At 40.9% G+C, this 24,652-nt stretch overlaps 1 protein-coding gene across 9 annotated transcripts; it reads right to left on the reverse strand.

The window, feature by feature from the left end:
- Positions 1-10,421: 10,421 nt before the first annotated feature.
- hnrnpk (heterogeneous nuclear ribonucleoprotein K) lies at positions 10,422-24,551 on the reverse strand. 9 transcript variants are annotated; one of them, XM_060838182.1, is made up of 15 exons: positions 24,444-24,551; positions 18,736-18,835; positions 17,449-17,546; positions 17,272-17,328; positions 16,135-16,178; positions 15,176-15,248; positions 14,895-15,008; positions 14,379-14,507; positions 13,867-14,198; positions 13,395-13,446; positions 12,984-12,999; positions 12,831-12,898; positions 12,382-12,551; positions 11,684-11,757; positions 10,422-11,254 (listed from the first exon to the last, which is right to left on the reverse strand). In XM_060838182.1, exons 2-14 carry the CDS (start codon positions 18,782-18,784, stop codon positions 11,727-11,729), a joined length of 1,233 nt encoding a protein of 410 aa, XP_060694165.1. In that variant the 5' UTR covers positions 18,785-18,835; positions 24,444-24,551; the 3' UTR covers positions 10,422-11,254; positions 11,684-11,726. The 9 variants fall into 9 exon arrangements, with proteins under 9 accessions (XP_060694165.1, XP_060694157.1, XP_060694141.1 ...); XM_060838174.1 differs by having other exon boundaries at positions 14,895-15,017; XM_060838158.1 differs by having other exon boundaries at positions 18,712-18,835.
- Positions 24,552-24,652: the final 101 nt, after the last annotated feature.

Genomic DNA, 24,652 nt, shown 5'->3' on the forward strand with positions numbered 1-24,652 from the left:
TCCCGAAAGCCAGATGGTGAGTAGGCTGTTCTGAGCGCTGTCGTCCCGAGAAGGGGTAATCGGGACAGGCTGACATAGAGGTAGTCGGAAGGTGTGTAGTGGCAAGCTGAGATCTAGAAGGCTTGTGGGCTACCCTGCACACTGTCATCCCAGGGAAGGGGACAGGCTGTCTTAGAGGTGGCTGGAAGGTGTGCCAGGATAGCCACTGGCCAGATGGCACATCGGGATGGGTGAGAGCCCAATGGTACGTAGGGGCAGACCAAGAGCCAGAAGGCAGGTAGCGTTCTCAGCGCTGTCACCCTGGGCGTGTACTGGGGCAGGCTGTACGAGAGGTGGTCGAAAGGTGCTGAGGGTGGTTAGTGAAGCCGGAAGGTGGGTAGGCCCTCCTGACCACTGTCACCCCAGGTGGGTACAGGGGTGGGTTGAGTTAGAAGTGATCGAAAGGTGTGTCAGGGCGAACTGAGAACTGGAAGGGGCATGGTGGATCAAGAGCCAGAAGGTGGGTAGGGGCGGGCTGCCTTAGAATGGTCAGAAGGTGGGAGGGACGGTGGCTTGCTGGGTCTGTGTTGTCTGCACTTTTTTTACATAACAACAGGATTGTCTTATGTATAAATGTCATTGTTGCTGTCTTTTCATATTTGAAACTGGGATTTGTGGTTTGTCCTCAATTCCCGATAAACTGGTTGAAAGGTAGGGTTTGGCGCCTAGCTTTGCTGCTCCTCTCCCTTGTAAAATTGCTGTTGAATACAGCTGTAAATGTTAACTGTTTCTCTACAACCGCTTTTGTAATTGTGTAATAAAATTTTAAAAAAACAGGAGATTCAGAGTCTTCTCAGTTTAGGGGACTGACTCTGTGCTGACTGGGCCACAGTCAGTGTGTTATTGTTGGTTTCTGCTTTTTTTTTGTAGGGGGAAACCTAATTCCTGAACTGGCTGAATTATTTAGCCAGTCTGTTAACTGGCATTCCTTTAGTGAGGACTGATTGTTAAACTCCTGATGCACATAATGTGTTTCAGGTATAACTCAGTTCTCAGTAGGAGATTGTTGTTTCACTGGCTGGTTACAGTCTGTGTGCTCCTCTTTTCTCATTTTTTTACTTTTGAGAAAAGGACAATGGATGTTATGGTAGGCTTAACCCTTGGACTCTAGTTTTCTTTGTTTTTTGCATGTGTCTTCATTTTTTTGGTGTTTGGACTGAGCCCTTGTGGAAGACATACATTTTACCAGAGGAACTGTTCCTGTGGGGAGGCCTAGCCTTGGGACTGGGCCTCTGAAGATTGAACACCTGTGTGTGTGCGCTGGGAGGTGAGCACTTGCTATATCCTGGAGTTTGGGAGAAGATCTTTGCTTCAGGGGTAGACCAAACCCATGTGAGTTAACTGCACCTGCACTATGTACCTGTGAGTGGGCCTGGTTTTCCAAGGCTGGGCCAGGACTCCATGGAGACCTAACACCTGTGTGCTGTGGGGTGTGCATTTGCTGCCTTCAGGAGTGGGTTGAGCCCTTGGTTGTGGACTCTGCAGTTTGGAGTGGACATCATTTCAGTCAATGCGCCATGTGAACTGGAGTGGACGCTGTTCCTGGAAATGGATTCTATATTTTGAAGACTCTATATTTGGACTGTGTACCAGAAAGGACTCTGTTTTTCGGAAATTAACTGTATCGTGGTGTTTGTTGGGTCTATCACCTGCACTGTCTTGTGTATCACTGGGTCTGGCAGGGTTTGCTGGGAGCCTCATGGGCCGTCCTGAAAGCTGTCACCCCGAGAGCCAGAGGGTGGGTAGGCCATCCTGTGAACCTGAAGGTTGGTAGGCTGTCCCAAAAGCCGGGGGGTGGGTAGGCCACCCTGATGCCAGTCACCCCGAGAACCAGATGGTGGGCAGGCCATTCTGAGCGCTGTTGTCCCGAGAAGGGGTAATCGGGCCAGGCTGTCCTAGAGGTGGTCAGATGGTGTGTCAGAGCGGACTGAGAACTGGAAGGGGCATGGGGTGGACCGAGAGCCGGAAGGTGCGTAGGGACGGGCTGCCTTAGAGTGGCCGGAAGGTGGGAGGGATAGGGGCTTGTTGGGTCTGTATCGTCTGCACTTTATGTAACAGGATTGTCTTATGTACAAATGCCATTGTTGCTGTCTTGTCATATTTGAAATTGGGATTTGAGGCTTGTCATTTCCCTGTAAACTGGTTGAACAGTAGGGTTTGGGGCCTGGCTTTGCTGCTCCTCTCCTTGTAAAATTGCTGTCTCTTGTGTACAGCTGTAAATGTTAACTTTTTTAAATTAAACTTTTGTAATTTTATTAAATAAAATAAACAGGAGATTCAGAATCTTCTCAGTTTACGGAACTGACTCTGTGCTGACTGGGCCACAGTCAGTGTGTTATTGTTAGTTGTCTATGGGGGAAACCTGATTCCTGAACTGGCTGAATTATTTAGCTAGTTTGTTAACTGGTATCCCTTTAGTGAGGACTGATTTCTAAACTCCTGATGCACAGTGTTTCAGATGTAACTCAGTTACTCAGGGGTAGGCCACTTAGAACAGAGTTGAAGAGAAACTTCTTCACCCAGAGAGTGGTGGGTGCATGGAATACTCTGCCCCAGAAGACTGTGGTGGCCAAGTCTCTGGATACTTTCAAGAAAGAGTTGGATAGAGCTCTTAAGGATAGTGGAATGAAGGGTTATGGGGATAAGGCAGGAACAGAATACTGATTGAGGATGATTAGCCATGATCATAATGAATTGTGGTGCTGGCTCAAAGGGCAGAATGGCCCACTCCTGCACCTATTTGTCTGTTGTCTCATTAGGGGATTGTTGTTTCACTGGCTGGTTACAGCCTGTGTGTTACTTCGTCCTTTTCTCAAAAGTTAAAAAGAGAAATGTTAATTTTGTGGTAGGGCTTAGTCCTTGGACTCTAGTTTTCTTTGTTTTGTACGTGTCTTCACTTTTTTTTTGGTGTTTGGACTGAGCCCTTGTGGAAGACATATGTTTTATCATATAATCTGTTTCTGTGGGAGGCCTAACTCTTGGACTAGGCCTCTGAAGATTGAACACCTGTGCATGTGCTGGGAGGTAAGCACTTTGGGAGAAGACCTTGCCTTCAGGAGTGGACCAAAACCCCTGTGTGTTAACTGCACCTTTAAAACATACTGTGTTCCTGTAAGTGGCCCTGGCTCTCCAAGGATGTGCCAGGACTCCATGTACACTGAGCACCTGTGTGCTGCAGGGTGTGCATTTGCTGCCTTTGGGAGTGGACTCTGCCCTTGGATGTGGAGCCTGTTTTTAGTGGTGGACTCCACAATTTGGAGTGCACTCCACTTCTGACAATGCACCTTGTAAACTGGAGTGGACTCTGTTCATGAGAATGGACTCTATATTTTTGACGGTGTACCAGAAAGGTCTCTTGTTTGTTCACAATTAACTCTATCATGTGTCTTGTTGGGCTTATCACCTGCATTTGTCCCCCTGGGTCTGGCAGGCCTGACTGTGATCTGGGAGGCTCATGGATCGTCCTGAAAGCTGTCACCCAGAGAGCCAGAGTGTGGGTTGGCCATCCTGTGAACCTGAAGGTTAGTAGGCTGTCCAGAAAGCCGGAGGACGGGCAGGCCACCCCGATGCCAGTCGCCCTGAGAGCCAGAAGGTAGGTAGGCCATTCTGAGTGCTGTTGTCCTGAGAAGGGGCAAGCAGGACTGGCTGTCCTAGAAGCCGGAAGGTGTGTAGGGGCAGAGCGAGATCCAGAAGGCTTGAGGGCTGCCCCGCACGCTGTCGTCCCAAGGGAAAGAGAACAAGATGTCCTAGAGGTGGCCAGAAGGTGTGTCAGGGCAGTCCACGGGCCAGACAGTGCAGCAGGGTAGGTGAGATCCCAATGGTACGTAGGGGCAGACAGAGAGCTGGAAGGAGAGAGGGTCAGGGGCTTGCTGGGTCTGTATTGTATGCACTTTTTCAAAAAAATGTAACTGGATTGTCTTTTTATGTACAAATGTCATTGTTGCCGTCTTGTCCTGCTTGAAACTGGGATTTGTAGTTTGCCCTCATTTCCCTGTAAACTGGTTGAACAGTAGGGTTTGGATCCTGGTTTTGCTGCTCCTCTCCCTTGTAAAATTGCTAACATTTTACAAAATTTACCAAAAAGTTGTAATTGTTTGTTTAATAAAACAAAAACATGAGTGTCAAGGTTTCTGCTCACTCAAGGCTCTGTGCTAGTTGGGTCAGTGTCATGTACTTTGCGCGTGTAAATAAAGGGTGACTTGGTGACAGGATATCGGCCTTCGTGGAGCTAATTCAGTGGCGTTAAGAGAAAAAAACCATCCCTGAAGATATTTGCTCACAACAGTCATCTTTGACTCGGCGAACAGAACCACTACAACAAGCACCCGAGCTACAAATCTTCACACAAACTTTGAAGTCATCTTTGAGTTGGGGTTACCATTTCTGGCTTTTTGAGAGGTTTGACTCCTTCAATTGTGCCATTGAAGACTGGGCTCAGTATATGGAAAGAATGCATTAGTTTTCCCAGGAAAATTACATTGGGGCAGACGAAAAGCAACAGGTGAATCTCCTAACTTTGTGGACCCACAGTTTTTGCAGTTATCAGGAGCCTGAGATTCCAGCTACACAAACTTTTCAAAAGTTGACAGCTTTAGTGAAGGCATACTAAAGTCCCAAGCTGCTTCTAATTTGGAAATGCTATCTGTTTTACTAGTGAGTATGAGAACTAGGAAAATCCATATCAGGAGTTCTGTTTTGATTAGATTATGACTGGCAAAGGTGTGTGATTTTTGTTTAAATCTAAATGAGATGCTGAGATACTGTTTGGTATGTGGGATTAATGAGGTGCCTACTAGCTCAAGCCAGAATTGAATTTCAAACAGGTGCTGGCTTTGTCATGGGAAAATGTGGCAAAAGGAGCTTGAGTTACAAGATATTTTGACGAACTGAGCTTGGGGGACAGTGCATGAATAAAGACAATTGCATAGGAATCTAGGCCAGCCCACAGCAAAACCTCAAAACAAAGCGAAGTCTCTGCCAAATGTTAAAATTTTCTCAAGGATCTGGGCCAGCAGGCCATTGGTGCTGGTAAGTGTAATCAAGCCAAAAGAATCCCACTAGACCTAAATTGAAATCAGAGTAATCATAGAGCAGTATTCAGGAGTGTACAGTCCCTAGAAAGTCCACCTACAGATGCTTTGGAACAGTTAAATTGCTTAGCACCATACAAATCAAAACCAAAATAACCAGTCCTGACAAAGGGTTTTGACCTGAAATGTTACTTTCCTGCCCCTCAGATGCTGTCTGACCTATTGTACTCTTCTAGCTTTGTTTATTGACTCTGACTTCCAGCACCTGCAGTCCTTACGGTCTCCTAATCAAAATAAATGTCTGGTTAAATAGACACCAGTTCTGAAGGAGGGTGATGCCGGCGTGGCTGTATCAGTGATTGTGGAATCAATCTTTACTAAAACTCACGCTGGAGTCTAAGCCTTACGTTTGGTAAGACCTTGGCTAGACTGAGAACCTGTACTAGGGAACCTTCACAGATTAAGGGTACAACTTCCGGTTTTGGTCTCTTATGAAAAGCAGCTGGTTCAATTACCACTAATTCTTTTTCAATAGCAGCTGTAAAGGTGCCAGTTATCATTGGAAATGGTCTCCTTACCAAGATGTAACCTTTAGGGAAGTGAAGCAGCTATCATTGTCTTAAGATATTGGTACACTACAAACCAAAGCGAGATGTGGTGCTGACATGTGATACCTCATAATATTGGGGTGGTGTTGGCTCACCAGTGGCCCAAAGAGGAAGCCCAATAACAGATGTGTAGCAGACTTAGGCTAATACCAAATGAAGATATGCCCAGATAGAAAAGGATGATTTGACAGTCATCTTTTCTACACCAAAGTTACAGCACTACCTTTTACAGATGTAAATTTGTAATAGTAGTGAACCACAACCCCCTGCTGGGCAACTTAAGAGGACAGGGATATGCTACCCATAGTTTCAGGTTGAATTCAGTAGTGGGCTCTTATTCTGAGTGCATGCAACTACAAGTTGGAACACGACTTGAAAGGCCAAGTGGTAAACATGGGTACCTTCAGCTGCCTCCCACTAGCAGATACACCATCAGGGCTGCCACTCCAAAGTGAGTTTCCTCAGTGACACCAGCCCACTCTCCAATTACCTTTAAACACACCCTTTGCATTATAATTTTTCTATGCAAATAAATAGTACATCTGGAATTTTATCAATATCCAAGGCTGCTAAAAATCTATCCAAAAACGTAACTTGTACTTCTAATTTAATGTACTTTTTTGAAGTACTCTCCCCCACACAAAAATAGAGTGGGTTATAGCTTTATTAAACTCAATCCAGTTTGCAAATATTGCAAGTTAACCCTTCAGTTTAAATTTTCACAATTCTCATTCTGACCGCTGTCCTCCGCTTTCTACACAAATACACTGCTGGCAACATTTTGATTGCACCCTTCTGGACTCAGTATCAAAATCTAATAATTTCAGATCACTTACTCTAGCCATTTAAACTTGCCCCACAATCCTACTTAGAGTAAATGAGAAAAAGGATGGTGAAAGCTATCAGAAATTTAAAAAAAATTTCCTCTCCACTACCCTACTTATAACAACTCCATTGACCTCAGGTACTTCAAAATCCTGAGTATTTGAAATACAAATGGATTAGCTTGGATTGAAGGATCGTGTCTGGAATATGTAACAAAGTTTCTACAATGTGAATGTAATTAATCTGTCTATAAAAAGTGTCATTACTAATGTGGAATGTAGCACATCTGCACCCACAGCAATAGCTATTTACATTAAAGAACTCCCTAAAATTACAAACAGGTAGAATCTAGCTTCAACTTTTTGCTTCTGAATTTTTCCCTTCTTTCACAGGCCATTTAACAATATTGCCTGCATTTAGTTCAATGGCTGTACATTCACTCAAGGTAGCGGAGCTCACGTTTATGTTGAGAGGGATCCTGATCAAAAAGACTGATCATTTTATTTGTGGTATGAGTGGAGGTTAGTTAAACATTATGGTTTTCTATCTCCTAAAAGCATTTACTTTCCCACTTTGTATGAGGCACAAGTGTGGAATCAGATGAGTGACCTATCTTGTGAATTACATAAAGTTTATTGCATGTGGCACCCAATTGAACTACAATCTTGTGATTTGGAATCTTCAGAAAAGAGCTGTTTTTGATGTCACATTAAAATTCACATTGCAGCTTTTGGAGAACTTTAGCACACTGCTGCTGTAATGCAATAGTCATTAAAACACAAAAAGAGCCTCTGCCCAACAATCCATGCCAAGTTCCCAAACTGAACCAGTCCCACTTACCCACATTTGACTCAATCCCTCTGAACCTTTCCTATTCACGTACCCCATCCAAATGGGAAGTGCAGTAATTATACCTGCACCTACACTATTTCCTCTGGCAAATTTATTCTAAGCAAACCATTGAGAAAGGACATTTTTTCCTCAATCTACCTCCTCTCACCTGAAAAATATGCCCAGTTTTGATTTCCCACACTTTCTACTCATTATCTAGGTCTCTCATGATTTTATAAACCTCTGTCACCCCTCAATCTCCTGCACTCTAGGGAAGACAGCCCCAGTTTATTTTTAACTTGACTCCTCCATATTCACTTAGTTCCTGGTAAATCTTCTCAACACTCCCCAATTTAATATCCTTCTTATAGCAGGGTGACCACAACTGTACACAGTACTCCAAGAGCAGCCTCACCAAACATTATTTACAACCTCAACATTAAGTCCCAACTCCTATATTCAAAAGGAGTAAGTAATGAAGGAAAGCATGCTAAATACCTTAACCACTGTAGATCTGTTGAACACTACCTAGGGCCTACAACTAACTGAATAGGTCCTGGCCTAGTTTTTGAGAATCCAAAGTACAATTTGCCACTCCCCATTCCATTAACCCAATTAAGCAAGATCCCTTTGCAGTCTTCAATAACCTTCACTATTCCAATTTTGGTGTTATCTGCAAACTTTCCACCAATGTCTAAATACTCAATGGAAACTGCTGACTAAAAATTCAACGCTGCAATGATTCCCAGAGACAATTGGTTACAGGCCTCCAGTCCTAATAGAAAATGACCCTCTACCAGTCAAATCAATTTTGCATTCAAGTTCTCCCTGAATCCCATGAAATCTAACTTTAATCCATCAAGCAGAACCTTGAAGTGCAAAGACAACGTCTACCATTCTGCCCTAACTTTATGTTCTCAAAACCTCAAGACTGTGGTAATTTCCCATGCAAAGCCATCCCTAATTAGTCCTCGCCTCTCCAAATGCATGCAAATCCTCAATCTCCAACATAGCCATCACAGGCATCAGGCTCGTTGATATGTAGTTCTCAGGCTTTTCCTTATAGCCTTTAAAGACACATTAGGCACCCTTGAATCCTCTGGCACCTTGCCCATGGCTGTAGAAGATCTAAATACCTGTGCTGGGGCACTGCAATTTCTTCTGTAATGTCTTGGATACAGCTGATCAGATCTCAGATGTATCCACTTCTATAATGCAACCTATGAAACTAACTATTCCCAAGTTCGCTAGCCTCCACATTTTTCCTTTACAATAGAACATACATGATATCTGCTTCTCCCTGTCCAAGGTAGGAAATGGGGCAATAGAAAAAGTAACATTTCTAGAGAACTTTAAGATACTGATTTGGCAGGAATGTCATGAGATTAATACAAGTGTTAATACTAGATTGATGGGTATACTAATTTTCATTTCTTAAAGTGGCTTAACACAAACAGTTTGAGAAACTTCTGGCCGATATGGCCACTTCATGTGGGAAAGCATTGCATAAAAGTGACTTATTTTCATGTCTTTTTCCTAATTCTGTTTTTAGCTAGTAAGACTTTTACTGGATAGGATTTCAAATGAAGGCATAAAAACCAAGGACATAAAAGACCATCTTGGAAAAAAGCAGAAGACAACAGTCCTCAAGCTATCCAAACTGGCTATCCTCATGTGGGCTTTTACAGACCAGGAAAGCTGAATGTGTTAAATATCTCAGGCCAGAATTTTCGCTACTTCGGAAACTTCAAAAATTAAATGATTCTGCCAGATCAGTCAATCTTAGCCTGATGTGATTAGCAAAATCACAACCTGGGTTGAAATGGCAGGTAGTAGTACCCTGTTTAGCAGAAGGATTAGAAGGCCCCATCAAACCCAAATTTACTACCACCAGCAAAAACCATTGTGATTTGACAGTACCTTTCAAATCTCAGCACTCACCACCTGGAACAATAAAGGCAACACATGTATCACAACAGGTTTCCTTCCAAATCATAAACCACCCTGACTTACTAGATTGGCCTTGCTCTTTCTCTACTGGTCACTGAGTCCAAAGTTATGGAGATGGAATTCCAGAACTTGGTGACAACTTACAACTAGCTTCAAGGACAATGCGGTGCCCACATCCCACAAAAATTGAAAAAAGTGTTCAGAGTAACCTAAATTATCTGAACACCTTGGCTGGGGAGTATCTCTTTCAGATAAGAACGTTGAGACCCTGTGATCTTGTCTAGATATCCCAAAATCCGAATAATAGAGGTCCTCTGTATTAGTCTGTTGTCATTAAATGATTTCCCATGTTGGACATATACTAATTCCTGTGTCTTAGATTTGAGATTTGGAAACTTATTAAACAAACAATCTGATTGTAGAGTCAGGGTTGAACCAGATTCTTAGATAGATCCTAAGATGAATCAATAGTTTGAGCACCAACCACTTAAAACAGCCAAGATTCTGACTGGCCTGGTGCATAGACAGGGTAAAACAAGGACTGCAGATGCTGGAAATCCAGTCTAGATTAGAGTGGTGCTGGAAAAGCACAGCAGGTCAGGCAGCAGAGGAGCAGGAAAACAGATGTTTCAGGCAAAAGCCTTTTATCAGGAATAGAGGCAGGGTACCTGCAGAGGGGGTGCACAGACAGGACACCAATATTAGCAGCTGCTGAACATTTGCCAATATTCATCCTGTACCCAAATCCCTTTGCACTCTTGTGGTAAGGAAAACATCCCAAGTTGATTTTTCCAAACGCTTCAAACATCTTCAGTAATCCACTACAGTTGCTAGTACTGAATTGCTGCTCTGCACTTACCCCTCAAGAAAATTCATTGTACTCATCCTTCTAAGTCATTTCCATTATTCATTTGGGTCACTTCTCAACCACAAACTCTCTATTCCAGAACTGCAAGTCATATACTGTTCACGACTATTAATTACTTCAAAACAGACTGATGTTTGGTTGCAATTCCAATCCAATGATAGAAGAAAGAACAAATTACCTTAAGATCCAGGCCAGCAGTTCCACGGCACAATGGTGACCCTAGTTTTAACCCATTACAGTAAGGTTCTGGTAATGTATCAAGCAGTTGCATGAAGTTAACAAATTTTATCTCTTGGCAGTTCAATTACAACACCAGACTAGTTCAGGTTTCTATATTGGATCAATCTAGTTCATGTATGGTTCAGCTATTTGATTACTCCAGACATCTGATACAGCAGTTAACAATTTGCATAGGTTACAATGAAATGCTTAAATGATCTCAGTGGAGACATTTTAATAGTTCTGAGCAAACTAGGATAACATTTAATATTAGAGCAATCAGTGGAAGACAATTCTTGTGAGTTTAAGCAATTCTAGCTATCATTCCAAATAAAAATGGCTGAGGGATCCATCCAGTTGCATTGCCAACTTTTGAGTCAACTTTTGCTCACTGTTGATCTTCTCAGCTAGCAAAAGTATGAGGAGCAAGTCATCCTCAAGCAAAATACACAAGTTTAGTTTACCTAGTTTATTTTAAAAACCATAAAATGTTCCTTACAAAACAAGATTGCATTCTGCACATTTACTGAATGGATCTGGCACATTTAAACTACCAGTACTATTGTCCATAAACAGTGTACATCTTAATGTTACCATATTACAGGAAAATACAATAAACCACTGGAACATTCAGAACAAAACATAAAACCCAGAATCCACTGTCACTGTTGGAAAATTCAAACTGTCTAAGCTGTGCTAAGGTTCACTAATTAAAACATGACAAATGATGAAAAGCAGAATATGATCTATGCTCCCAGTGTGATCTATGTAAGCAGGAATGTTGGCTCTTCAAACAAAAAGCAGTGACAAAAAAGCAGTGATGTATTCCTTCAATCTTCTCCGCTTTTTTGTTTTACAAGAACTCCCCAGAGTACTGCCTCACACTGTGAAAGGAAAGTACAGAATTAGATAGAGAGTTGACACTTAAAATTCAGAAAATTAAGACACGCCCAAGTTTACTTTGACCCATTCCATACCCTTATTAAAATGGCCAAAACAAAAGCCAAACCTCCAACCCTTAAGTTTATATTAAGAAACTCAAGAATTTTATTGCTACAGGGATTAGCTCTGGTTGTCTTAAATGTGGTCAGGACATTTTCCAACACCGTTCAATATATAAAACTGTGCTTTCAAATCATGCAATTAAAGCAATTCACTAGTGCTGGGTCGAAAGTTTGATATTCTGAACTTGAAGGAAATCTTTGCCTTCAGAGGTTATCAGCAACATTGCACACCCAATTGTGCATAAATTCAATTTCCCAAACTGACCCTTTCCACCACCAAAACAAAACCGTTCCCACTACCAAACTGACCTTATCTCGTGTGGAGCTGCGGTATCTGAACGCACGGGTCAGCTTAAGGGCGCAAAGCGGCTGCTGTAGCTGCACTGGGGAGAAACCAGGTAAAAAAAAAAATAAACTAATTTGACCAAACATTTTTTTTTCAAATCAATGTTCGGGTGCGAGTGCAGATCAATTCGACCCAGCACTAAAATTTCAGTTAACCAAAGCTTGTTTATGAAACAGTTCAGCGCAGCACAGGAATTATAATTTAAGATGACAGAAAATGGTAGTTTGCTGTTGAAGCTTAATTAGTTACTGGAAGTAAAGACTGAACAGAACTTTCTGGAGAGATATGATCTGCGCTATATGGTAGACTGTGATTTGTTGTCAATCCAACTGTCAAACAACAAAATCACTAGTCTTCCACACAGAACCAGACCACAATCCAAGTTGACTGATCTTCTATACTTGGTTATTAGAATTAATGAAGTTTTATTATACAACTGAAATTTACTGTTCACAAAGGCATTTTTAAAAAGACATTTAAACAGCAGATACCATTTGTTGAATTTAGTTGGCAGTGAATAAACTAAGCTTGAAATTCAGATTTCAATGGTGAAAACTTAAGCACCATTCATTAAGTCTTATCTCAGCCCAGCAGACACAGGATAGAAAGAGGAAGTCAATTTAGTTGCTAAACAAAACAAGCACCCTTTATTACTACTTGCCTGTTCTGCAGCAGATACTGTGCATTCTGGATCTGGTCCTGTGTGCCTGTAATGGTGATTATGCGATCCTCAGAGCCTTCAAGAGGTTCATCGATCTTAATGGATGCTCCAGATTCATGACGAATTTGCTTAATTCTCTGACCTCCTTTACCGATTATAGAACCAGCCAGCTGTTACATTAAAAAAATTGGTTGATGCATATTATAACATACAACTTATTTCTCAGCCCTGCAGGAACTTGATACATAATTATCTCTTATCAAGATATGCGACATTTGGGATAAATTGCACTAGGAAATTAAAACTAAATTTGACAAGTTAAAAGTGGATGCCACCGAATACTGGAAGTGAATTTGGATAATCACTTTTAGGCAAGACCTAATCTGATTAAGATTCTTTGATATGCAGGGGCTTGGCAATGAATTTAAATAAATACAATGCAAACTTACATCTTTAGGGATTGTGACTTGTGTAGTAATGATTGGCCCTCCCAAGTCTCCATATCCACCACGGCCGCCTGAAAACCAATTATGGAAATCAATTAACCAAATTTAACTGAAATAATCCAGTTAATAAATTTGAATAGAACAAAGTAAACTCACCATATCCAGAACCACCCTGCACATGAGGATATTTTGGTGGGTGTTGGGGGAAGGACAAGAGAAAGTACATTAGAATAAAGACACATTGTAAATTAGTCCAAAATTTTAACATTACCATAAATAGCATACAAAAAAGTGAAGTAGAATGACAAGTTATTTAATTGCAGTGAGTGGGCAAAGAAAAGCAAGCCGAACAGAAATTCAGCAGTAGAAGTTTGCAATAAGCCATTCCATTTAAGTTCATTTTAAAAGGTGATGGGTTTCTATTCCAATAGGCAAGCAGCTGCAAAATAACGTTCAGAAAGTTTCAGGTTTTACCCAATGTCCTCAGGCAGACAAGAATGTTACTTATATGCACAAGTTAAAGCCCATATAAAAAGGAAGACATTTTCAGAAGAAATCAAGACTCACCATCCCATCATAGCGATCATTCATTCTGTTCCTGCCATAGAGAGTACGGTCACTACAATGAAATAGGAGCTATTTGTAAACACAGTAACTGCCCCAAATCCAGACTACTTTGGTAAGTCAGGATGGTACAGCCTGTTGTCCAAACAATATAGCAAACATGAATTAACTATTTTTGAACAATATTTAACTTGTTTCCGGCAAGTTGTTTAAATCGTTCCATAGTGATACTGTATGAACTGATACAATCTATCAACAATAAAAATTGGTTGCTGTTTGCAGTGGCTTTACTGAAGCCCTTTTAATTTTAATTTGACTAAAGTATTTGTATAATCAGACCAACATTTCAAAACAGACATTGCAATCTGGCATACAAGTAATAAACATAAATACTATATGCACTGGTAGAAAATAAATGACAACCCCAAAGGATTGCTTTTCTGATTGGTGCTGGCAGCAGTAACACCAAGCTTACCCTCTAGGTGGAGGTGGGGGAGGGAGAATACGGCCACCTCTACCACCTCTTGCAGTACGGGGTAGAGGTGGTGGGCCCCTGCGCGTTGGTGGGCTCATGTCATCATAAGCATCTCTTCTGGGTGGGGGCATTGGACGGCCTCTGCCCCCAATTCCCATGGGAACCCTACGCTCATATCCAGGAGAGGGAGGATGGGGCCCACCCCTGCCACGCATCTGGAAGGGAACTGGACGTCTTCCTCGGTCATCAAACATCATTGTAAAACCACCATAATCATAGGTTTCATCGTAGAAATTTGGATCATATGGCTGTGCACGTCCCTTGACGGGAGACTGGAGACAAAGAAAACCATGTATCACTTGCAGGCAATCTCAATATTAGAATGAAATGTTAATCTCCAATAATCAAAACCGGATTGACTTATTTACCAATTTTCCATCTTTATAAAAGATATGTAAACAAAGATCAGTAAAACAATTCTTTCATGGAAATGTAAGAGTAAGAATGCCAACCTCTGCCAATAGTCCCATAATAATCTTGATGCACTCAACCACTCTGTCTGGCTTACCGCCAAGCAGAACGACCCTATCCGTAGAATGAGGACAACACTCCTGGAACAGTTTAATAGTTGTCTGTGTGGTCTAGAATCAAGGAGGGGAAAAAGGTTGGCTTACAAAATACTAAAATGTTTAGACAATGAAATGTAAATTCACCACTTTTACATACAGCAGAATTTCAGAGCACCACTACGTACTCCACCACTATGTCCCCTAGTAACTATAGGATTGAAGTTGTATCAGTTCTGAGGAATTGCGAAGTTCAAGTATTGAGAATCTGCCATATCAAGACAGCCTCAAAACCAATAGCACATATTACTGCTCAGACCAGATTCCAGACAGGAATTTGAGATACACAGAAAACACCAGTGGACTTCAGAAGCACATATGTAATCTTACTGGTTACCAAATACTTTCTTCATTGGCATAATCGAAACTAAAATCTTTCACAAGATAGGTAATAGCACCTACCTCTCTCAGCTCCTTTATTTTTACTCCCTTGACACCAATGATGCTTCCAGCTTGGCTTTGGTGAACAAGCATTCTTAGTTCACAGTCAAAATCCTTTCCTTTATAGTGTTGATACTGTAAGGTCAAAAGTTGAACAGAAGCATAAAATTCTTGAACTGGTATCCAGGTTTCCTATATTTAACTTTGAAGCTGAGTTGTAGACTGAATGTAACTCAATTGTTACAATTTCAAGGCTACATCTCATTTAGATTGTAAATTGCTAAATAAAGAACACAACTCACCTCTTCCAAAGTGGGGATGATCTTCGATAATATATCTCCAATTGTTTCAATATCCGCATTTATACTCAATATGCTGCCAATTTTTTTTAAACCATTGACAATTTAAAGGAGAAGAAAGGAAACAAAATCAGTGAGTAAGCCATTCATAGCATTCTGAAACAATGTAACATCAACTCAGTACATACATTAACAATTAAATTTAAGATAAGTATTTAGTAACCCCCATTATAAATATTTACTAATAAACATGCAAATTTAAACTAATTAACATTTCAAATTAAGACAGCTTTGGAAAATGGATAACTGGAAGGGCTCAGATTAAGTGGGCAAGAAAAACGACGTATAGCTGAGAGCAGAAAAGTGGAAAAAAAATCATTCCTCCCCACCACCAGCAATTTGAGAAACCCCTGGAAATAGATTAGCAATTTTGGCACACCTTTTCATAGGCAAAAGCAGAAAAATGTGAGTATCATGGAGTACAGCATTAAAAGAAGTGTTTGACAAATTTGGAGAAAAGGTTAAGAAACTAGTTGTGGTAACAGCACTACTATGCCCCTGCAGGAAATCAAATTAAAAAAGAAAAAAAAAACACAATGAGACAGAACAAATGAAAGTGAAAGGAATGGTGACAAGTTAGATTGTAAGACTATGAATGTGGGGAGCAAGATGTACAAGGATAGTGCAAGAAAGACAGATTTAACAAATGATTTAAAATGCAGCAAATATGCAACACTTGAAGCTGTGCTCCTTCCATTAAAATGAATTAGTGGATTGCTCTGGGTGGGCAACTCACGTAATAAAGACCAGCCACAAAAGACTTAATGGGGAAAATAGACAGAAAATAACTCAAACAGTACACTTTCTATAAGGGACTACTAATTAATAACAACAAATTCAGGTTATATAGATACAATTCCTTGTTCTAATCAGGCAGTGAGTCATAAACTGTTGGGACATACCGCTCGGGGCCACTGCTGTCTGGGACTGATACACTGGCATTGTACTGCATTGGTCACAAAGGCGTTCGTGGTTGTTGGCATTGGGCAAGGGCATTCAGTGAAGTTCAGGTATTGGTGCCCATTGGCATTTGAGCACATTATGGGCATAGCCAACCAGGGTATTCAGATGGGCGTTCAAGGGGCAGATGGGTCAACGTCATGATGGGCAACGCAGGGAACATGTCGATCCAGTACAAGGGCAACGGAGATAAATGGCCAAAAAAACAAGGAGAGGGAAGAGGGGGGAAAAGGAGTAAATTTTAATTGAATGATATTAAAAAAATCTATTCTCATCACTCTATATATCCTCTGTACAGACTTCTGAAGACTCTATACAACGAGACACTTCATAATTATAATTTTAGAACAAAGTTACTTTAAACAGTATTTCACCTTATAACAAGGGAAATAAATACAAAATCACTAAATGAAGTTAACATTAAACCTACTCTTCTACAGGGCATCTATTTATGCTGTCTAATACAAAAATTACAATTCTGTTCAGCTTCTTTTTTCTCAAAACATTCCCTCCCATCTATGGAAACATTGTTAACACTGTTCTATACCCAATTTCATATCAAGTATTCTTCTTTACATAAAGCAGTCTTTGTCCTTCACGTACATCTGTATGGCTGTTGAAGTAAGAACAGATGGACATCTTTTAAAAAAAATTAGTTCGGACTCTGGGAAACTCTGGATTACACTAGCCACCTGCAATGTTTCTCCATTTAATACTGTAGTTCACAAATAGGATAAGCTGTAATCAAGGATCGTTACAGATATGGACACCTTAAAAGACAACTATGAAATTTAAAACTGCATCCTAGTTATATAAAGCGTTTAATGATATCCCCTCAGAGCTAGCCCAGCTATAAAATTTCAGAAAAATAATGATTAAACAATATTACAAAAGGCTCTGTCCTCCCAGAACAGTATAATTAACTCATTTTTAAATGTTCATAGCTTCACTGACTATCTAGCAATATATTCACAACACTGCAAAATTTCAGTTATGACAATTACAAACTTACTGAAAAAGTTATTGACTTAAATCTCTAGATCAACACATTTTAACCTACACTATAGATGTATACTCACGTCTGTACGCAATGACTTGATATTTTTGCCACCTTTTCCAATTACTGCTCCAGCATTCTTAAAAACAAAATCAAGTTAAATTCTAAATAGCTTTCACTACATCTTTATGCATTCAAAAAAGTAGTTATGCATCCTCGCGTTCTAGTTTGCCAGTGCTTGAAACTAGAAATTTCTCACCTTGCTCTGCAACAGAAGCCGTAGTTCCACACACTGATCATTATTCCGAGACCTCTTAAAGGCTTGCTCTCCATCATGGTCCTCAGCGGGACGTTTGCCTGAAAGTTTTGCGTGTTTTTTTTTAAAATATCAAGCTTCATGTAAACATTTTTGGCACACTAAGTCTAACATCAATACTGGCATTTGCGCTTCATTTGCACCCTGGCTGGTACAATTTGTTAACATTTAGTTAAGAGTATGCTTAGAACAGTATAATCTACAAGTCTTACACATTGCTTTACTGTCTCACTTACCTTCTACACATCATAACATGCTCAACAATCCAACCTAGAAAATGCATACTCCAACATCACTTGCAATTTGTTCTCATTGATACAATTGTTACATTATCTGCTGAATCAAGTCAAAATTTAATGATTTAGACTTTTCTAGTTAAATATAACATTTGCATTCTGTCTACATACAATTCTAGTCACTGGATCAGATTTTAGTGTACAACACTAGACAGCAATTGTTCACCTGTGGAGAGGAGTCATTTTTAATGCAAGAAAATTAGCTGTCAGTTTTGCGGGTGACGACTGGCCAACATTTGCAATACTTAACCTTCAGCATGATACATCACTTCAGATAAAAAAACAAAAAACTTCAGCCAAGGGAGAAGATTGTTTGATGAGATGAACTTTTAAAGAAAAGGGATGGGTAAAACAGATTTCAAAAGTAAAAATGAGCCCTGTAAGAGATGTTAGGATGGGTAACATTACTGAAATGCATGTGTAATGTAAATAGTGAGTCAGATTCTGAAAATGGTGGCTCGCATAGAAAGACAAGACCAAGCAGAGGTGTTGGGAATCCAGAGGACAACAGAATGATCAATGCTGATGCATAATAATACTCAAGCTACCAGCGAGTGTAACTACCCATCGGAACACTGGATGCAACAGATGTTGCGGTCTGAAAGACATACGTTGGAAAGATTTGGATGAAGGTAGGGCACAGAGCAACGATGTGAGGTGCAAACTGACAAAATTAGAAAAAAAAAGGTTAAATTGTCTGTTCAGAAATCAGAACATTTTTCTAACTCATCTTTTAAAAAGGTTCACACTATGCACATGGGGTCAATATTCGCAAACTTTTGAGTTTATTCAAAACTTATACTACTTAAGGAAAACAATTAAATGGAAATCATCAAGTCAAGCAAACAAATCAGTGCTATAAATCTTATGACAATATCAATACAAGAAATGCAAAAAAAGGCAAACATACAAGAACCAGGGCTAAGACTACTACCGTTGGTCTCTGGGCTGTTATACTTGATATCTTGCTGATCAGTTTCCATTTTAGGTATCAAGTACTGCGAATAATACGCAAAACTTGTTATGCAGCTAGTCTGTAAGACAAAAATTTCCACAAATTGTTAAATACTCATTTGCTAAACTGACCATCAATACAAAATATAGAAAAGTACTGTTGTTTATATTAGTCAATGATTAATTTCAATTGGAATAAACCAAAGATGATAAGTTCACTCAAAAGTTACAAGGAGAATTTTAAAGATATTCCATTCATTCTGAACAGATCACTTCAAACAAATGATTGAAGGCTTGTAACCTGTGATGTGCCAGAAGTGGTGCTCTGCCCACTGCTTTTTGTCATTTATATAAGTCATTTGGATATGAACACAGGCAGTATAGATAACAAGTTTGCAAATTATATCAAAATTGGAGGTGCAGAGGACAGCGAAGGTTATCTCAGAGTATAATGGGATCTTGATCAGATGGAATTTAATTTAGATAAATGTAAGGTGCTGCATTTTGGAAAGGCAAACCAGAGCAGGAATTATGTAATGATGAGGTTGCTGAACAAAGACTTTGGAAAGCAGTCTCTTCTTTCCTTGAAAAAAAAAGTGAAGTCCCAGTAGACAGGACATTGAATGGCTTTCAGTATGCCATTTTAGTCAGAGCAGAGAGTTTGGAGGTCATGTTGCAGCTGAATAGGACACTGGTTGGACCTCTTTTGGAATATTGTGTGCAATTCTAGTCTCCCTCCTATTGGAAGGAAGTTGCAAAAATTGCAAGGGTTCAGAAAAGGTTAACAAGGATGTTGCCAGGGTTGGAGGATTTGAGCTATAGGGAAGAGAGTAGGCCTGTTTTCCCTGGAACATCAGAGGCTGCAGGGTGACCTTAAGAGCTTATAATATCACAAAGGAGCATGGATGTGTCTTTTCTCTGGGTGGGGGAAGTGAGTCCAGAACTGGAGAGGAAAAACTTAAAGGGACCTAACAGTCAACATTTTCACAACGGGTGGTGCGTGAATGGAATGAACTGCCAGAGGAAGTGGAGGAGGCGGGCACAAATACAACATTTAAAAAGGCATCTAGATGGGTATACGAATAGGAAGGGTTGACAGGAACATGGACCAAGTGCTGGCAAATGGGACTAGATTAGGTTAGGACATCTCGTCAGCATGGGCAAGGTCTATTTCTGTGCTGTGCATCTATACGAGGCTACATGCAACGAATCCACCTAGCCTTTCAGTACAAGACATTAGCGGCAATAGATATTTAATCTCTCGTCGAGCCTATATAATTACAAATCTTTTCATTACAGGATATAACACATGCCAATCACCTATGTTTATCATCAAGACTCATGATGGCTTAACCCACAGTATTCAATTTCACACTAAGTATTACTTTAGTTCAATGATATATGCTGCTTTGGATCAGCTATGGGGTGGCATGGTAGCTCAGTGGTTAGCCTCACAGCACTAAGTCCCAGTTAGATTCACACCTCGGGCGACTGTGCTGAGCTTGCATATCCTCTGGGTGCTCCAGTTTCCTCCCACAATCCAAAGATGTGCAGATTCGGTGAACTGGCTATGCTAAATTGCCCAGTGTTAGGTGCTTTAGTCAGGGGGTAAATATTGGTTAGGGGTATTGGGTCTGGATGGGTTACTCTTCAGTGGGTCGGTGTGGACTTGGGCTGAAGGCCCTGTTTCCATACTGTAGGGAAACTAACCTAAAAAATCTAATCAGTTAGATATTATTAGAAACTCAGCAAATCTGACAATACCTATTGAGAGAGTGTGAATACTTCAGAAACCAATTGGTAGAAACATGTGGGTTACATGCTGTCAATGATAAAAATATGGTTGGGACATGAGAGAACATTGTCCGGCTTCTTCCGGAGGCTCACTGAAGATGCTACCGATGGTGAAGAAATGTCTGAAAATGAACCTTCCAGTTCAGCAAGCAAGCCTACATCCAAAAAACTATGCAATGGCACTGATGAAAATGTTTACCCATAGTGTAAATGCCAAATAAGAGATCAATACAAATGCAAAAACATGAAAAGCAAGATTCAAACTCAAAAAGTAAATTCTTTTCAAGCATCTTCCCATTTTAAGAGTTGACAGTATTGAATTCAGAAGACATGCTGCTGGTCAAGCTCATAAGGAGGTTCATTGAAGACTGGAGCAAGCTATGGACAAAAGTATGTAGGCCATGTGATGTAGAGAATTCAAAACAGCATGAAACAGGTCACCCCAATTTACAAACCACACTGAGCAGGAAGCATCCCGCATATGAATCGAGTGAAAGTAAATCAATACTTCACCTAAATCCTTGGTAGGCACTTGGGCCATTAATAAAGCTTCAGGTTACCCACAAGTGATGGGCATTGGAAGGGCACGAGTCATTGGAGTAGACAATAAGATATCATGCATGAAAACAGCTCTTTTACAATGCTGAAAAGAATGGGGAAGACCTCATTTAATGGAGGAGGCTGATTATGCAGCTAGAATGCAAGACAAAACAAGATGACAGTGAAAATTTGAGACCATGGGGCAACTTTATGTCCTACAGAGTGTGTGGAGGATATATGGAACGAGCTGCTAAAGGAAGTGGTAGAGGCAGGTACAATTACGGTATTTAAAAAAGTCATTGGACTAATACATATAGGAAAATAGTAGAGGGATAAGGGCCAAACACAAGTGGTACCATGTCAGTTTAGGAAAACTGGTTAGCAGGGCCAAGTTGGGTTGATAGAGTTGTACAGCATGAAAGTAGACCTATGACAATCCAAATCAACATCACATCAGGATGGATATAAAGACAAACCAGGAAGGGCTGAGCCTGCTCAGATGGCAGGGTGACAGGTAGTTCAGATAGCTTTGGAAGTTGGCAATCTGACTGCAAATTAGCAGACAGGTCATCCCCTATGGAGGCAAAAATTCAATGTTTACTAAAAAATACTACAACTGCAGAACATAAGAAGGAGATGGAAAACTGAAGCAAATTCTGGATTAAAATAAGAAATTGCACTGAAATAAACATGACAACTTGCACAAGAATCTTAAAGCTAGCAAGCAGGTTCAGCAAGTGATTAGGAAGGCAAATGAAGTTCTGTTTATTGTAAAAGGAATGGAATAAAGGATGGGATGCTTTGCTAGCGTGGTGGGGTCTTAGTGAGATGTCATTTTAATTAAGATTTCTACATTTGCAAGGAAAAAAATTGGAACTCTAAAATTCCAACAGTGCAGATTCTGCCCGTAAAGTCTGTACTGATCCTCCGAACAGCATCCCATGCAGACCCACAGCATATCCCTGTATGGTTTTACAATGGTTAACATCTTGAACTGCACAACTCCAGATACAGTGGGATACATTTTGGCATGGCCAATCCACTTAACCTGCACTCCTTTGGACTGTGGGAGGAAAGCTGATTTACTTGGTTAATTTGTGGGATGAAAGCCTGAAGTTATGTTGATGATGTTGGACCACTGGTTGTTTAGAAGACCAAAGGCATTAATGAGTCATGGTAGAATAACCCTTCTAACAATGGAGACGAAGAATGTGACTTCAAAATTCTTTGCTCAAAGAATCCCCCAATCTGGCTCATGTTTCTATATTTATAGGACTGTCACCACAGCTGCATCTTTTATCTATAACTATCACATTAACTTAACCAGAAATCAACAATTACTTTGGTTTTAAGGGACTGGTGGGATCTCAGTTATTGAAAACAGCAGACAGCCACAAACCGAGATACCAAGACTGGAATTGGGATAAGTATTCTATGTAAAGTCACTAGCTAGCACCAAATGGTAAATGTTACTACTAACACAATTGGAGTATGGGGGTCAAAGCTTTCTTCCAGAATTTTCCTTAATTTAGTTCCTTGGTAAACACATCTGTCAAAGACATGCAATAATCTAAGGGTTTATGCCCGAAATGTCAAATTTCCTGTTCCTTGGATGCTGCCTGACTTGCTGCGCTTTTCCAGCAACACATTTTCAGCTCTGCTCTACAGCATCTGCAGACCTCACTTTCTCCTCGAATAATCTAGGATAGCCAAGCTGGCTTTAAGACCTACTGTATAATACCTCTGCATTTTCAAGTTAATGCCACTTGGGAACTTAAATGCTTCATGATATATATGAGTTTTCTCCCTACCTAAAGCAAAAAGTAGAATTACAGTCAATTTTTGCTTCTCTGGAATCAAACAGAACGTTTTGATAGGAACGACTAACCCATCTCAACTCGTTAATTCCTGATGAAGGGCTTTTGCCCGAAACATGTTACTGCTCCTCAGATGCTGCCTGAACTGCTGTCCTCTTCCAGCACCACTAATCCAGAATCTGGTTTCCAGCATCTGGAGTTATTGTTTTTACCAGCCAGAATAGAGAATGTTTCAAAATGAAGACCACAGCCTTAAACTTGTCAAGTAGCTCCTGATACGTTCTGGAATATATACCTAGCAACCATTTATTGTTGAAAAAGCGCCTATTTTACCGCAATGATTTGACCGTCTCGAGTGGGGCAACACAAAACATCGCTAAATAACTACGAACACCAAAATTTGATGCTAAAAATTGTCTTAGGACGTTGGGCTTGAGGCACATTTCGGAATCTTCAAAATATGAAATTCATTACATCATGTATGGCCTAGGGCATAAATTTTAATTCCCTAAGCATAAAGCAACACGTGGGCGAAACAAAAAAAAAGCGCGTGTCGGATGAAATCCGGCCACTCGAGCGCCATCGTGATGCAAATGGAGCGGGATTATCTCAGAACCTGTAACATATAATGATGGTAATTATTAAACAACAGCGGCAAAGTAACGGCCTATCTAGCCAGGCATTTTACACTAACACGTGGTCAACAAAATTTCATACAAGAAACTGTCTCCACCATTTCGGCTGCAAGTTTCATCAGTGTCGGCGATCTGCGCTCAATAAAACTCACTGCCTCCAACTGCAAAGGATAACCTCAAAATGGCCGATGCAATGAGACAGCGAAACGTGCTAAGGACCACGGACCGTACCTACTGAACTACGGCCTGATCCGCTGTCCAACTGGCGGCGGTGACGGATCCCATCGCGCACCCTACCCATCCGTTCGGGGGGGGGGGGGGGGAGGTTGCGGCAAACCTAAACCACCTCCAGGGCCCGCAGACATTCCGACAACCGTCGCTAAAATGGCGGCGCGGTTCGAGCTCTTGAGGCGCTCACGATCGATTGCCTCTTCCTTTTGAGCCGGGGGGTGGGGGGGAAGAGACAGGGAGGGAGGGAGGATGAAACCCGCCGCCATTTATCCCGTGACTCGACAAAGAGTCCGAGACGACAAACAACGGCATTAGAGGATAAGGCCGCAAACAGCCACACTAACCAGGCCCGTAATATGGGAAGGTTTCACATCGTGTCGGACAAATTTGAGAAAAAAATACTTTGTTCGATTCGGAATGGAAAAAAAACTTCAATTTTTGTTTTCGTGCAGCATTCCGAATGTTTTAACAAAATCAAGGCACTGATCAAGTAAAATGTCTTCCACATCCACCCACAATGTCCACGCTAACGACGAACATGAGCCTTCGAATAATCGCATTCCTTTAAAAGAAAGCGCGAGCGCTTCTTATCTATTTATAACTATGCGCAATTTTTTTCAGAAAAGCAGAACGCAATCAAGCGCATTCCGCTGTTAAGTTGAATACCTTACCAAAGCTAAAGGCTGCGAACGGAATCGAAGCTCAGCTTTCAGGACGAGCCAAACAAAATGGATCGTTCTGGTGTGGCACTGACTGCTTTACCCACAAGCCCCAGCGACTACTGGCCCCGCCCTAGACCACAGTCTTGGGCTCTGATTGGTGCAGAAACAGCACCGCCTTAAAGCCTGGTGACGTACCCGAAGACACCTCTCATTGCGAT

Source organism: Hemiscyllium ocellatum, chromosome 2 (genome assembly GCF_020745735.1).
Source record: "Hemiscyllium ocellatum isolate sHemOce1 chromosome 2, sHemOce1.pat.X.cur, whole genome shotgun sequence".
NCBI classification, from domain to species: Eukaryota; Metazoa; Chordata; class Chondrichthyes; order Orectolobiformes; family Hemiscylliidae; genus Hemiscyllium; species Hemiscyllium ocellatum.